The sequence below is a fragment of the Dasypus novemcinctus genome, chromosome X, assembly GCF_030445035.2.
Source record: "Dasypus novemcinctus isolate mDasNov1 chromosome X, mDasNov1.1.hap2, whole genome shotgun sequence".
NCBI lineage: Eukaryota > Metazoa > Chordata > Mammalia > Cingulata > Dasypodidae > Dasypus > Dasypus novemcinctus.
Genome location: NC_080704.1, coordinates 62810500 through 62826060, shown reverse-complemented (window position 1 = coordinate 62826060; position 15561 = coordinate 62810500). Strand labels below are relative to the sequence as shown.

The window sequence follows — 15561 nt, the reverse complement described above, 5'->3', positions numbered from 1 at the left end:
TGTCATTTCTCAGTTTGTAAAGGGGTAGATTGAATGTAAAGAAAAAAGGAAAAGAAAAAAGGAAAAGAGTCTATTGGACAGTAGAGTAGACAATTATATTGCTTAGTAACAAAGACAATGTTCTGAGAATTAAAACAGTGGGATTTTGTATTAGCTCATTTGTCCTTAGATCATTCCGCCACGTAGATTATTCCTGGAAAACAGAGTTGCTGAGATGCAAATTGTGATTATTTTCTTAGAACATAAACAGACTCTAAACATGGCCTCTTACAATGTGTCTAGGATTCAGAATGATTCCCATGAGTTTTGATCACTTTGGTCTGGGTCAGATGATAGAAACCAGAGAAGGTAGTGATGGCCCCTGAGAGGAAAGGTATCAGGTCCATTGCTAACCCCATGTTCTGACTTCTAGAGGGTTTGTGAGATTCCTTGGGATCAGAATGGGTATCTCCTTGAGTTGGAATATCTTTATCAACCTCCCTTCTCTCTTCTATATTGTTTTTCTAAAATTTTTAGTCATGTTACAGAAGCTCTTCAGCAACAGCCTGGATGGGAGAATCCCAATGGTGACAGAAGGTCCTGGGTACAGTCCATTGATGCTGGAGTTTCAGATGCCAGCCTGAGAGATAGCGAGCCCCACATCCCATCTCTGCTGTCTATGTCTGCAAGGAACCACATGGATATTACCATTCCCCCTTTACCTCCAGTAGCTCCAGAAGTCTTGCGGGTTGCTGAACACAGACACCGTAGAGGTCTTATGTATCCTTATATCTACCATGTTCTCACTAAGGTGAGAATATATTTATACTTACCTCCCTGTCCTTAACACTGTACTTCACACTTCCTAGGACTATAAATTACCAGAGAAAATTCTGATCATTAGTCTATGAAAGGAGTTAAAAGGAGACTAAATGTGCTGGGTGCCTCCCCCCATTGCTTTAAAGGCCTTAGGGTGAAGCAAGACCAGTAGGAGATGGTACTGTGCAGTAAATGAGATTCCTAGAAGAGAAGCGTGCCTCTGAGACTTGGAAAAAGGCAGCACATTAAGTTGTTAGATTCTGGTTCTAGGGTTGGACGTGATCTAAGAAGAGGCTTTATGCCTTTGTTCTTCACCTTTTCCTCTTCTTCTGCAGAACGGTTACCTTCCTCCAATCTTATTCTACACATCCATCCCCTAACAATATGTCTAAGATGGAATTTTCCCATTTAGTCAGCCGTATTCAGTCATAACTGAGACTTTAAAATTGGGATAAAATTCTAAGCTGGCTGTGGTCAGCTGGACTTCTTACAACTACTTTTTAGTCTGAAACTCTAAGTACAAGTTGAAAATTTAATGATTAGACCACAGAAGCTATAGTTCATCACTGGTTCTTCTAAGCACAGTTCCAAACCTTAAGGTAACTCATTTTATCCTTTCCCCTGGACAATTTTCTTATTAGGGTGAGATTAAGATCCCTGTATGTATTGAGGATGAGTGTAACATGGAGCTGCCTCCAGCTGCTCTCCTCTTCCGATCAGCTCGTCAATATGTATATGGAGTCCTTTTCAGTCTGGCAGAGACACAGCGGAAAATGGAACGACTAGCTACACGGCGGCAGTTGCCTGTGGAAGGTAAGTATAGTTCTAGCTTTGACCATTCTCAACGCTTGAAGCAGAGCAGAAGCATCTGTGCATGTTTAGAAAGCACATCATACCTTTGACTATGGAGCAATCTTTGAGAAAATACGTAATTCACCAGAATACGTTGCTATGGAAGATAGATGAACTTATGCCCCAGTTCTTCAATCATAAAGCATTCAGAGTGCTTACTCTTTGTAAGAATCGTCCTGGGCTTTGGGAACTTAGAGGAGTATCTGACACAGTCTCTCCTCAGTGAGGTTTTTTATTTGGGATCTGATCCTGTAGGTAGTTGGTGCCATTGAGGTATTTTAAGCAGCAGAGTGATATGGTCAAATTAGCATGTTCAAAAGTACACTCTAGACTTCTGCTTCTGGAAAGATAGAGTAGATATACATTTCCTTATTCCTCCTGCTAAGTACAAAAGCGCTGGAAATATATATATATCATATATGAAATGTAAGACACCCTCAAAGGTAGAGAAAAGACGATAGACTGGCTAAGGACCTTGGAACCAAAGGAATGGCATTTCAGTCATTTCAGTGAGATCTCTGGGTTTTCTTTTTGCCATATATATCCCAGACTGGGTGTGAGAGAAGGTGGCAAACCAGAAACACCAACAGGTGCAGACCAAAGAGTCCACCTAAAATCCTGCTCCCTCTAGCCAATGATCAAAAGGGAGCAGTCTAGTAATACAGAAAACTTTTAGATGATAACTGCTTTGCTCCAGCCAAATAACACAGAAAAATCTGTGGCCCATACCTACTCTAGCCAGCAAAGGCCAAATAAAGAGCCTAAATTTCCACCCTTACCAGACTCTAATAAGATGCCCTAACTGCTCCTGCCAGGGAGGTGTCAGATGAAGCCAAATGTGGTAATAAGCTTGACTTCCCTCCATGGTATTAGTGTAGTTTGGATTTCTACTCTGACCTGGAAATAATGAGGCATCCTCCTCTTCTAGGATGGGGTGGTATCAGAAGAGACATAATGGAGAGTCAGGATTTTCACCACCACTGAGCAGTAACAAGGCCACCTTCCCACAATGTAAGTGGAGATCACATGGGGACAAGAAATGAGGCACCCTTTCCCCTCCCAGCCATGGTGGAATCAGTAGAGGCCTAGTGGGGAACCAGAATTTTCATTACTGTCTAGCAATAATAAGGAACCCTACCCTATCCTCTGGTATGTTGATGGAGGCTAAGTAGTTTCACCCCCACCTGGCAATAACAAGACAGGTCTCCCTTCACCTACCAAAGCCGTGTCAGAAAAGACCTGCTAAAAGACAAGCTTTAAATAATATCTAGTCTTAAGAAATAATACTCAAAATGTCCAAGTTTCATTGAAAATACCTCATACCAAGAACCAGAAAGATCTCAAGGTCAGATTTCAACTGACTGAGAAAAACAATTAACAGAAACCAACACGGAGATAATACAGATTAAATTATCTGGCAAGGATTTCAAAGATGCCATCATAAAATTACTTCAACATGTTATTATGAACATGCTTGAAACAAAAATAGAAAATTTCAGCAGATAAATAGAAGATATAAAGAAGAATCAAATGGAACCTTTTGAACTATAAAATACAATCACCAACATAAAATACTCAGTGGATGAGTTAAATAGGAAAATGGAGACAACAGAGGAAATAATCAGTGAACTTGAACATAGACTAATAGAAATTACCCAAACTGAGTAGAGAGAAAATAGAAGAAAAAAATGAACAGGGACCTGTGGGACTATAACAAGAGATCTAACATTTGTGTCATCAGAGTCCCAGAAGGAGAGGAGAAAGAGGGTATGGCTGCAAATGTAGACAAAAAAATAATGCATGAAATAATGCTCAAATTTGACAAAAACTTAAACCTACAGATTCAAGAAGTTGAATGAACTGCAAACAGTATGAACCCAAAGAAATACATGCTAAGACATATCATGGTCAAACTTTTGAAAAGTAAAGACAAAAAATATTGAAGTCAGCTGAGAGAAACAACACTCTCTACAGGGAAAAAATAAAATGAATAGCAACTGATCTCTCACTAGACGCCATGGTGGTTAGAAAAAAAAGTGGCACAGCATTTTCATGTGCTAAAAGAAAAGATTTGTCAACCCAGAGTTCTATATCAAGGGAAAATATCCTTCAGGAATGAATGAGAAATCAAGACATTCTTAGCTGAAGGAAAACTAGGAGAATTTTCACAAGCAGACCTACTCTTAAGAGAATGGCTAAAGATAGTTCTCTATACAGAAAGGAAATAATAGAAGTGATCTTGGAACAACAGGAAGGAAGAAAAAACAACAGGAGAAAAACAAAAGTATGGATTTTCCTTCTCTTGAGTTTCTAAATTACGTTAATGGTGGAAGAAAAAATTATGACACTGTATAATGTGGTTATCAATGTATGTGGAGAAAATATTTAAGACAATTATTTTATAAATGGGTGAAGGTAAAAGGGCATAAACAGAGGTAAGGCTTCTACACATCACTCAAACTGATAAATTATAGACATCAGTCAACTATCAAGTTCTGTATATATAATGTACTACTTAGAGCATTCACTGAAAAAGATGTGCAAAGAGATACACTCAAAAACACTAAAATAAATGACTAAAAGAATGGAAAATGATAAACCTTACAAACAGTAATCAAAATAAAGTAGGGCGGCTATATTAATACTAGATAAAGTAGACTTCCAAGCAAAGAAAATTGAAAGAAAATGTAAAATTAAAATCACATAATTTAAAAAGGGTCACTCCACCAAGAAGACATAGTAATTGTTAATATGTTTCATCAAACAATGTGAGGTAAAAACTGACAAACTGAAAGGAGAAATAGACAAATCCACAATTATAGTTGAATACTTCAACACCTCCCCCTCAACAATACATAGAAACTAGACAGAAAATCAGCAAGGATATAGAAGAACTCAACAAAGCTTTCTTAGTTTGCCCAGCTGCTATGACAAATACCATACCATGGGTTGGTTTAAACATTAGGACATTATTGTTCAATGGTTTCCGTGGCTAGAAGTCTTGCTTTCTCCTGGGGTCAGTAGTGCTTTGGCTGGTCCACAATCTTTGGAGTTCCTTAGACTTCCCATCACATGGTTCCTGCTGACTTCCTGCTTCTGGTTCCTCCCTATGGCTTTCTCTGAACTATGGCCTCTGGTTTCTTTCTCTTTATAAGGCCTCCAATAATAAAGATTAAGACCAACCTCATACAGTTTGGCCATACCTTAATTGAAAATAATGTATTCAAGAGATCCTATTTACAATTGGTTCATATTTACAGGAATGCAGATTAAGAATAAGAACATGCCTGAATTGGGATACATAGTTTACCCTACTACAAATACCATCAAACGAGAAGAATCCAATCAGCTTTTATAAAACGCACAACAGCAGCACAATACACATTATTTTCATGTACCCACAGTACATATATTATGATAAATCATATCCTGGGCCATTAAATAAACCTTAGTAAATTTAAAAGATATGCAGTCACATAGCGTATGTTCTTAGACTACTATGGAATCAAACTAAAAATCAAAAACAGGAAATTAGGTAAATCCACAAACACATGGAAAATAACACACTTCTATTTAATGGGTCAGAGAGGAAATCCCAAGGAAAAATACATTGAACTAAATGAAAATTTAAATACAATGTATTAAAATTTGGAGGATACAGCTAAATTATTGCTGAGAGAAATTTATAGTATTAAATGCTTACATTAGAAAAAAGGAAGAGTCTCTAATCAGTAATTAAACTTTTACATAAAAAAAAAAGAAAAGGAGGGGAAAATAAACTCAAAGCAAACCAAGGAGAGGAAATAATAAGGATAAGAACAGAAATCGATGAAAGTGAAAACAGGAAAACAATAGAAAAAAATCAATGAAACAGAATTACAGCGAAATACTTTTAAATACAACACTCAGTAATTGATTTATCAAGCATATAAAAAATAATTAAAGCTATAAAAGATTTCAACCAAACAATTAGCAAACTTGATCTAAAGACACACAAACTACCATTGTAGATAGATTCTAAGATGTTTCCTAAGATTCCTGCATTTACCCCTGGTGTGCATATCCTGTATAACCCCTAGGACTTTGAATATGATGGGATATCACTCCCATGATTAAGTTATGTTATATGGCACAGTTGAATTTAAGAAAAGAAAAATATCCTGGGTGGACCTGACCTAATCAGGTAAGCCCTTAAATGACACTGGGCTTTTCTAAAAAAGGGATTAGAAACATTATTGGATTCATTGTAAGGGAGATTCTCTAATGCAGGCTTTGAAGATGGAGGGGACCACATGGCAAGGAGTGTGGGCACAATCTAGAAGCTGAGTGGCACCCAGCTGACAGCCAGCAAGGAAATGGAGATCTCAGTCTTGCAACTGGAAGGAACTGAATTTGGCTGGCAACTTGAATAAGCTTGGAAACAGGTTTTCCCCAGAGCCTCCAGAAGGGATTGCAGCCCCGATAACACCTTGGTCTCAGTCTTCTAAGAGCCTGATCAGAGAACTTAGTTATGTCATGCTTGGACTTCTGACCACAACCAGAAAAATGAAGTTAAAATAATGGGTGTCATTTTAAAAAGTTAAATTTATGGTAGTTTGTCATGCAGCAATAGAAGACTAATGCAACTACTATATTTAACAACTGGAGAACTCACTTTTTTTTTTAAATACATAGGGTCATTTATGAAAACTGACCACAGTTTGGGCCACAAAACAAGTTTCAACACATTTCAGAGAATTTAGTGATGACAGTAAAATTTGGTTTAGTGTAGTGGATTGAATTGTGTGCCCAGTTTGGATTGTTCTTGGTCTTGGTCCACATTCTGGAGGGTATGGACACATTTTAAATAAGATTTCTTTAAGATGTTACATCAGGTAACGTTTGGGCTTTAATCCAGATTATTGAAGTCCTTTATAAACACAGTGAAAGACAAGTGGAGAGAGAAGCACAGGTGAAGCAAGAAGATGGAAGCCAACGGAACCCCAATGGGAAAGGAGAAGAAGCCACCATTTGCATTGCCATGTGATAGAAAAGCCAAGGAACCCCAAAGCTTGCCATTCCAACCTCTGAAACCATGAGCCAATAAATTCCTGATGTTAAGCAAAAAAAAAAAAAGTAAAAGAAAAAAATTAATCAAAAACATGATTCTTTAAAAAGAACAATAAAATTGGCAAACCTCCAGCAGGACTGGCAAAGAAAAATTAAGAGAGAACATACAAATTACTAACATCACTACAGAGCAGGCAGACATTAAAAGGATTATATGGGAATACTATAAACAACCCTACCCACATCAGTTTGACAGTAACTTAGATGAAATAGACCAACTTCTTGAAATATAAAGTACCACAACTCACCCTACATGAAATAGGTAATTAGAGTAGCCCTATAGATATAAATGAAATCAAACTTAAAACTTCCCCCAAAAAACTGCTAGCTCAACTGGTATCACTGGAGAATTCTTTCAAATGTTTAAAAAGGAATTAACATCAATTTTGCACTATGTTTTCCTGGAAATAGAAGATGATGGAATACATCCCAACTCATTCTATGAAGCCAGTATTGCACTGATACTAAAACTACATAAAAACACCACTATAGACCAATATCCTACATCAATAAAGGTACAGAATTTATTTTTGTTTAATGGAAATGTCTTATTTATGGAAAATATTTTGATTATGAAAAAATGTTACATCAAAAATATAGGGGGATTCCCATATACCCCATCCCCTACCCCTCCCACACTTTTCCCTATTAACATCATACTTCATTAGTATGGCGTATTTGTTACAATTAATGAACACATATTGAAGCATCGCTACTAACCATGGTCTAGTTTACATTTTTAAAAATAATCAATTTTATTCATAAATATTAATAAAGCCTGCAATTCATCCCAAGTGTACAACCAATGGTATTTGGTATAATCATATACTTATACATTCATCACTTCAATCATTATTAGAGCATTTTTATTATTTCAATAATAATAAAAAACCAAGCAAATAAACAAGAAAATTCTTCACCTCTCAGTCTCTCTCTGTTTCCCCTGCTGTACATAGCTGCTATTTCTGGCTATTCTTGCACAATTATTCATTTATTTATTAAGCAGTTTTATTGAGATATATTCACATACCATACACTCTCTCCAACATGAATAATCAATGTCTTTTAGTATAATCACAATGTTATGCATTCATCACCACAAAAATTTTTAGAACCATTCTGTTACTCCAAAAAAGAAAAACTCTACACCCCTTAGCATGCCTTCCCCAGGTCTACATAACCACTAATCTAATTTCATCTTTATAAAGTGATTTATATTTACATTTTATATAAATGGAAGCATACAGTATATTACACAATATATTTAGTTCATAGTAGCATAATCATACAGTATTTGTCTTTTTATGTCTGGCTTCCTTCACTCAACAAAGTGTGCTCCAGATTCATCCATGTTGTCATGTGCTTTGTGAGCTACATAACAGTCCATTGTATGAATATACCACATTTTGTTTATCCATGCATTGGTTGATGGATACCTAGGTTGTTTCCAGCTTTTGGCAATCGTGCATAATGCCGCTATAAACATCGCTATGCAGATATCTGTTCATGTTTCTGCTCACAGGTCTTCTGGGTATATACCCAGTAGTGGTTTTACAGGGTCATGTGGCAAATCTATATTCAACTTCTTTAGGAACTGCCAAACAGTCCAGCACAGTGGCTGTACCATTCTATGTTGCTATCAACAGTGAATAAGTGTTCCTATCTCTCCACATCCTCGCCAATATTTGTATTTCTCTGCCTTTTTAGTAGTGGCCATTCTAATAAGTGTGAATTGATATCTCATTGTAGTTTTGATTTGTATTTCCCTAATCATTAGTGATGATGAACATTTTTTCATGTATTTTTTTGCCATTAGTATTTCTTCTTTGGACAAAAGATCAGGTCTTTGGCCCATTTTTAAGTTGAGTCATTTGTCTTTTTATTGTTGAGTTGTTGCATCTCTTTGTATATCATGGATATTAAACCCTTATTGGGCATGTGATTTCCAAATATTTTCTCTCATTGAGCCAGCTGCCTTTTCACACTTTTGACAAAGTCCTGTGAGGTGCAAAAGTATTGAATTTCGAGATCACATTTGTATATTTTTTTCTTTTGTTACATGTATTTTGGATGTGAGGTCTAAGAAACCACCACCTACCACAAGGTCTTTAAGATGTTTGCCTACATTTTCTTCTAGTAGTTTTATGGTCCTGGCTTTTTATTTAGGGCTCTTATCCATTTTGAGCTAATTCTTGTTTGGAGAGTAAGATAGGCGTCCTCTTTCATTCTTCTGGTTATAGAAATCCAGTTCTCCCGGCAGCATTTGTTGAAGAGACTGTTTAGTCCCATTAACATGGACTTGGTAGGCTTGTCAAAAACCAGTTGACTGTAGAGGTGAGGGTTTATTTCTGGACTTTCAATTCTATTCCACTGATCAATGTATCTACCTTTATGCCAGTATCAGGCTGTTTTGACCGCTGTAGTCTTGTAATACATTTCAAAGTCAGGCAGTGAAATTCCTCTCACACTCTCTTCTTTTTTTAAAAAATTCATTTATTTTTGTTGTCTTTTTTAAAAAGATATATAGATCACACAAACTGTTACATTAAAAAATATATAGGGAAACGGACTTGGCCCAGTGGTTAGGGCGTCCGTCTACCACATGGGAGGTCCGCGGTTCAAACCCCGGGCCTCCTTGACCCGTGTGGAGCTGGCCCATGCACAGTGCTGATGCGCGCAAGGACTGCCCTGCCACGCAGGAGTATCCCCACGTAGGGGAGCCCCACACGCAAGGAGTGCACTCCGTAAGGAGTGCCGCCCAGCGCGAAAGAAAGTGCAGCCTGCCCAGGAATGGCACCACCCACACTTCCGTGCCGCTGACGACAACAGAAGCAGACAAAGAAACAAGACGAAGCAAAGAGACACAGAGAACAGACAACCGGGGGAGGGGGGGAATTCAATAAACAAATAAATCTTTAAAAAAAAAAAGAGTAGGAATCTTTAAAAATATATATATATATACAAAGTTCCCATATACCCCACTCCCCACCCCCCACTGCTGCCACATCAACAACTCTTTCCATCAGAGTGGCACATTCATTGTATTTGATGAATAGATTTTGGAACACTGCTGCACCGCATGAATTATAGTTGACATTGTAGTTTACACTCTCCCCAAGTCCATTCAGTGGGTTATGGCAGGATATATAATGCCCTGCATCTATCCCTGCATTATCATTCAGGACAACTCCAAGTCCCAAAAATGCCCCAATATCACACCTCTTTTTCCCTCTCCCGGCCCTCAGCAACTCCCATGCCCACTGTCTCTATGTATCAATGATACAATTTATTCCATTGCTAGAGTCACAATTGTTCTATAATAGAATACCAGTAAGTCCACTCTAATCCGTATTTTATTCCTCCATCCTGAGGACCCTGGGATGGTGATGTCCACTCCACCTCTAAATCGAGAGAGGGCTTAGATCCCACATGGCTGATGGATGTGATTCTCCTGCTTGCAGTTGTAGACTCTGTCGGTTCCCTGGTGTGGTGTTTGACCACCCTTACCTCCCTGTTAGCTGACCTGGGTAAGTCCAACGAACCGGAGAGTAAGTTTTACAACTCTTCTGAGGCTCAGGGCCCAGCTGGCACATGGACAGTCCAGAGAATCAAGTCTCCTGAGGATATACCAACCCCAGCGCCAACCACAGGTTCAGTAAAAGTCACAGAAGAGGCATACATAGAGATATCACTTCTGAATCCAACTCCATCATACTCAGGAGCACAAATTTCAAAGTAGGGCCCACTGGCAAGGCACTGAAATCCAGAGTCATCTTTTCATGACCGTAGGACCTGGGTATCTCTATAACCCTCAGGAGCACCAGCGCCTAGGGTTGTATCTACTTTAGCTGTCTCTGAAATCCTGCTGAGACATGCATAAGCGCGACACCTCTGATGACCTCCCAACTTATTTTGAAGTCTCTCAGCCATATAAACTCATTTGTCTTTACCATTTCCCCCTTTTATTCAAGGTCTTTTTCTAGTTGCATCACCAGCTGGTGCTTGGTAGTAATTCCTCGGCACAAGGAAGGCTCATCCCTGGGAGTCATGTCCCACATTGGGGGGAAAGTAATGCAATTACATGCTGAGTTTGGCTTAGAAAGTGGCCACATCCTCTTATGGTCCTTTTTATTTCTGTGGGATTAGTTGTAACTTCCCCCCTTTCATTTTTTATTGTATTTATTTGCATCTCCTCTTTTTATCTTTGTTAGTCTAGCTAGGGGTTTATCAATTTTATTGATCTTCTCAACAAACCAGCTTTTGGTTTTGATTTTCTCTATTGTTTTTTTGCTCTCAATTTCATTTGTTTCTGCTGTAAGCTTCATTATTGCCTTCCTTCTGCTTGGTTTGGAATTGGTTTCCTGTTCTATAGTTGTAGACTCTGTCGGTTCCCAGTTGTTCAGTTAGATCCTTGATTTTTGCTCATCTTTTTTAATATAGGCATTTAGGGCTGTAAATTTCCCTCTCAAGATTGCTTTCACTGCATCCCGTAAATTTTGATAAGTTCTGTTCTCATTTTCATTTGTCTTAATATATTTACTGATTTCACTTGTAATTTCTTCTTTGACTCACTGATCATTTAAGAGGATGTTGTTTATCCTCTACACATTGGTGAGTTTACCTTTTTCCTATTATCTATTTCCAGTTTCATTCCCTTATGATCTGAGAAGGTACTTTGCACAATTTCAATCTTTTTATATTTACCGAGAGCTGCATTGTGCCCTAACATGTGGTCTATCTTGGAGAAAGATGCATGGACACTTGAGAAAAATGTATAACCTGCTGAGTTTGGATACAACATTCTGTATATTCTGTTAGGTCTAAGTGGCGTATCATATTGTTCAAGTTCTCTGTTTCCTTATTGATCTTCTATGTGTTCTAGCTAATGATGTGATGGTGTGTTTTAGTCTCCAACAATTATTGTAAAGATGTCTATTTCTCCCTTCAGGTTTGCCCGAGTTTGTCTCATATATTTTGGTATATCCTGCTTAGCTGCATAGATATTTATGACTCTATATCTTCCTGCTGGATTGTCCCTTTTATTAATATATAATAGCCTTCTGTATCTCTTATAACTTCTTTGCATTTAAAGTCTGTTTTGTCTGATATTGGTATAGCTAACCCTGCTCTTTTTTTGGTTACTATTTGCATGGAGTATCTTTTTCCAACCTTTTACTTTCAGCTGGTTTGTATCTCTGGGTCTAAGGTGAGTCTTTTTTAGGCAGCATATGGATGTCTCATGTTTTGTTTTGTTTTGTTTTGTTTTGTTTTGTTTTGTTAGCCATCCTGTCCACCTATATCTTTTGCTTGGAGAGTTTAATCCATTCACATTCAGTGATATTACTGTAAGTGCATTATTTACTTCCACCACTTTATTCTTTGTTTTTCATACGTTGTATCTTATTTTTGTGATTCTTTTTACTCTTTTGGTTGTCCTTTCTGCTATTCTCTATTCTGTGCTCACCTCCAAGCCACGCTCTCTTATCTTTTTCATTCAGGCTCTAAAGCTTCCTTTTCTATTTCCTACAATGTTGGATTCTTTTTTATGAACTGTTTTAGTTTCTCTTTATTTGTGAATATTTTATACTCACCTTCATATTTGAAGGATAATCATTCTGGATAAAGAATTCTCAGCTGGCAGGTTTTTTTCCTTCACTATCCTAATTGTATCATACCACTGTTTTCTCACCTACATGGTTTCTGATGAGAAATCTGCGCAGAGTCTTACGGGTGTCCCTTGTATGTGATGGTTTGCTTCTCCCTGCTGATCTCAGAATTTTTTCTTTATCTTTGACATTTGACATTCTGAGTAGTATGTGTCTTGGAGTGGGTCTCTTTGGATTTATTCTGATTGGGTTACACTGCAATTCTTGGACATGTAAGTTCATTTCTTTCATGAGAGTTGGGAAATTTTCAGCTATTATTTCTTCAAATACTCTTTTGGCCCCTTTTCCCTTCTCTTCTCCTTCTAAAACTCCTATGATGTATGTTTTTGTGTTTCATGTTGTCATTCAACACCCTGAGCCCTTGCTCAATTATTTCTATTCTTTTCTCTCCCTGTTCTTTCTTCTCTTCAATTTCGGCTATTCTGTCTTCAGTATTGCTTATTCTTTCTTTTATCATTTTGCATCTGCTCTTGTATGCCTCTAATATGTTTTTCTTAATTAATTTATTGAAGTATATCACTCATACATAAACATACATAAACAATAAGTATATGATAATAGTTGCGAACTTACAAAACAAACCTATATAACATCATACAGGACTCTCATAACTCACCCTACCACCAATAACTTGCATTGTTGTTAAACATTTTAAACTAATGAGTGAAGAGCATTGTCAAAATATTACTAACCAAAGTATTTTCCCCCAGCCAAACCTATTATTATCTTTATATCACTTATATATAAACATGCATAAACAATTAAATGTATAATAAAAGTTGTGAACTTACAAAGCAAATATGCAGCATCATACAGGGGTCCCAAATATCAACCCTCCACCGACACCTTGCATTGTTACCAATTATGAAAGAATATTGTCAAAATCTTACTATTAATCATAATCCTTATCTTACATTTGGTGTGTTTTGCCCTCATCCCACCTTATTATTATTTTTTAAAATATTTTTTATGACAGAAGTTGTAAACTTATAGAACAATCATGCACATGTGCAGAATTCCCAAAAACCCCTCCATCAATACACCACACTGTGGTGGAACATTTGCTACAGATAAGATAATATCATCTGATTGTTACCATGTCCACAGCATCCATTTGGCTCACATTTTCCAGATTGCCTCATTATCAACACAGTACATCTTTAAATAGATGCAAGAATATTATGTTATTACTACTAACCACAGTCCATAGGTCACTCCAGCTGTATTTTTCCCATGCTTCTCCACATTCCCAACACTCTGCAGTAGTGATGAACATTTGCTCTACCTCGCAAAGGATACTCTTGCATCTGTACCATCAGCCACAATTCTCATCCACCTCTTGGTTTACCGTGCTATTCAGTTCCTAGATAATTCTCTAGCATTCTGTCAATTGGCATTGACATACCTAGACTACCATTTTCAGTCAAATTCCCATTTATAAACCAGCCATTGGGAAGTGGATTTGGCTCAATAGATAGAGCATCCACCTACCATATGGGAAGTCTAAGGTTCAAACCCAGGGCCTCCTGACCTGTGTGGTGAGCTGGCCCACATGCAGTGCTGATGCATGCAAGGAGTGCCATGCCATACAGGGGTGTCTCCCACGTAGGGGAGCCCCACGCACAAGGAGTGTGTCCTGTAAGGAGAGCTGCCCAGAATAAAAAAAGTGCAGCCTGCCCAGGAGTGGGGCTGCAGACATGGAGAGCTGACACAGCAAGATGATACAACAAAAAGAGACGTAGATTCCCGGTGCCACTGACAAGAATACAAGCAGACACAGAAGAATACACAGCAAATGGACACAGAGAGCAGACAACTGGGGGGGGAGGGGAGGGAAATAAATAAATCTTTAAAAAAATAAAATAAAATAGCTGTTACTATGTGTTCCCATCCACTTTATACATTTCTACACTTTAACAGTAAAGCTAATTAAAACTTCTACATACATTAAACATCAGTAGTCCATCTCAGTCTACCTCTTCTCTCCTTTAAGAATCCACCACCTACCACCAGGTCTTGAAGGTATTTTCCTACAATTTCTTCTAAAAATTTATGGTTCTTGCTTTCATTTTTAGGTTTTTTATCCATTTTTAATTAATTTTTGGGTAAGGTGTGAGATAAGGGTCCTCTTTCCTTCTTAAAAATACGGAACGCTTCATGAATTTGTATGTCATCCTTGCGCAGGGGCCATGCTAGTCTTCTCTGTATCGTTCCAATTTTAGTATATGTGCTACCAAAGTGAGCACCTCTAATGTGTTTTTAATCTCACCTATTGCGTCTTTCATTCCTGTGTTAGTTTTCTATTCAGGATTTCACATCTTCGTTTTGCTTGTTCAGTGTCTTCTTGATGTTATCTATCTCTTTATCCATATTGTCTTTCAACTCATTGATTTGATTTTGGAAATTTGCATGCATCTCATTAATTAGTTGTCTCAAATCCTGCATCTCTTCTGGGGCTTTGATATATTCCTTTTTGTGGGTCATGTCTTACATGTTCTTAGTATGAATCATAATTTTTTGCTTATTTCTAGGCATCTTATTAGGATGGTAGTTTCCTCAGATGCTCAATTTTTATCTTTCATGGGGATATAGTGGCAGGAAGCTTTGTGTTACTGCTGTTCTTTGATTCTTGTTTCAACCTGGATCATTAGGATTATCCCTGTTAGTTTCTCAGATCTGGAATCTGGACCCAGTAATGGGTTGCAGACCTACTTTCAAGCACCTTGGGTAGGAGGCTCAAAGACCAGACAAATCTCTCTTATTTATTTACTTTTAATTTACTCATGTGCACTTCCTTCGTCTGCCAGCAGATGGCGCACTTTGACAGCCTCAGTTCAATGCAGGGTCAGTGTGTTTGATGCAACGTGAATGGGATCAGTGTGGTATAGGTTCCTGCCTGGAGGCCAAGAGCCTTGTAATTCAAACGTTCTCAGAGACAGTTCTCTAGCCTTCGCTGGCAGCTCTCTCCCTTTTCCCAGTCAGAAATAATTCCACTTCCCTCTGTGTCTTCAATAATCAGTTCCAGTCAGTAGAGAGGGAGATTGAGAGTGTCGGATCTCCTTAGCCCTCAGCAGGCTCCCAATGCAAACAATGGTGTGGCCCTACCCCACCTGGAAGGGCTGATGGGACACAGCAG

At 37.9% G+C, this 15561-nt stretch overlaps 1 protein-coding gene and 1 non-coding gene across 2 annotated transcripts in view; one reads left to right on the top strand and one right to left on the bottom strand.

Moving 5' to 3' along the window:
- The window catches only part of FAM120C (family with sequence similarity 120 member C), a 196608-nt gene that overhangs the window by 116992 nt on the left and 64055 nt on the right, over window positions 1–15561 (top strand). Inside the window, exons 8-9 of the mRNA XM_058291559.1 lie at window positions 517–790; window positions 1440–1611. Of these exons, the coding sequence (XP_058147542.1) occupies window positions 517–790; window positions 1440–1611 (446 nt within the window). The remainder of the gene's footprint in view (window positions 1–516; window positions 791–1439; window positions 1612–15561) is intronic.
- LOC111764982 (U6 spliceosomal RNA) lies at window positions 14565–14671 on the bottom strand. The gene has a single exon (XR_002797453.1). It is a non-coding gene; the product is annotated as a U6 spliceosomal RNA (small nuclear RNA).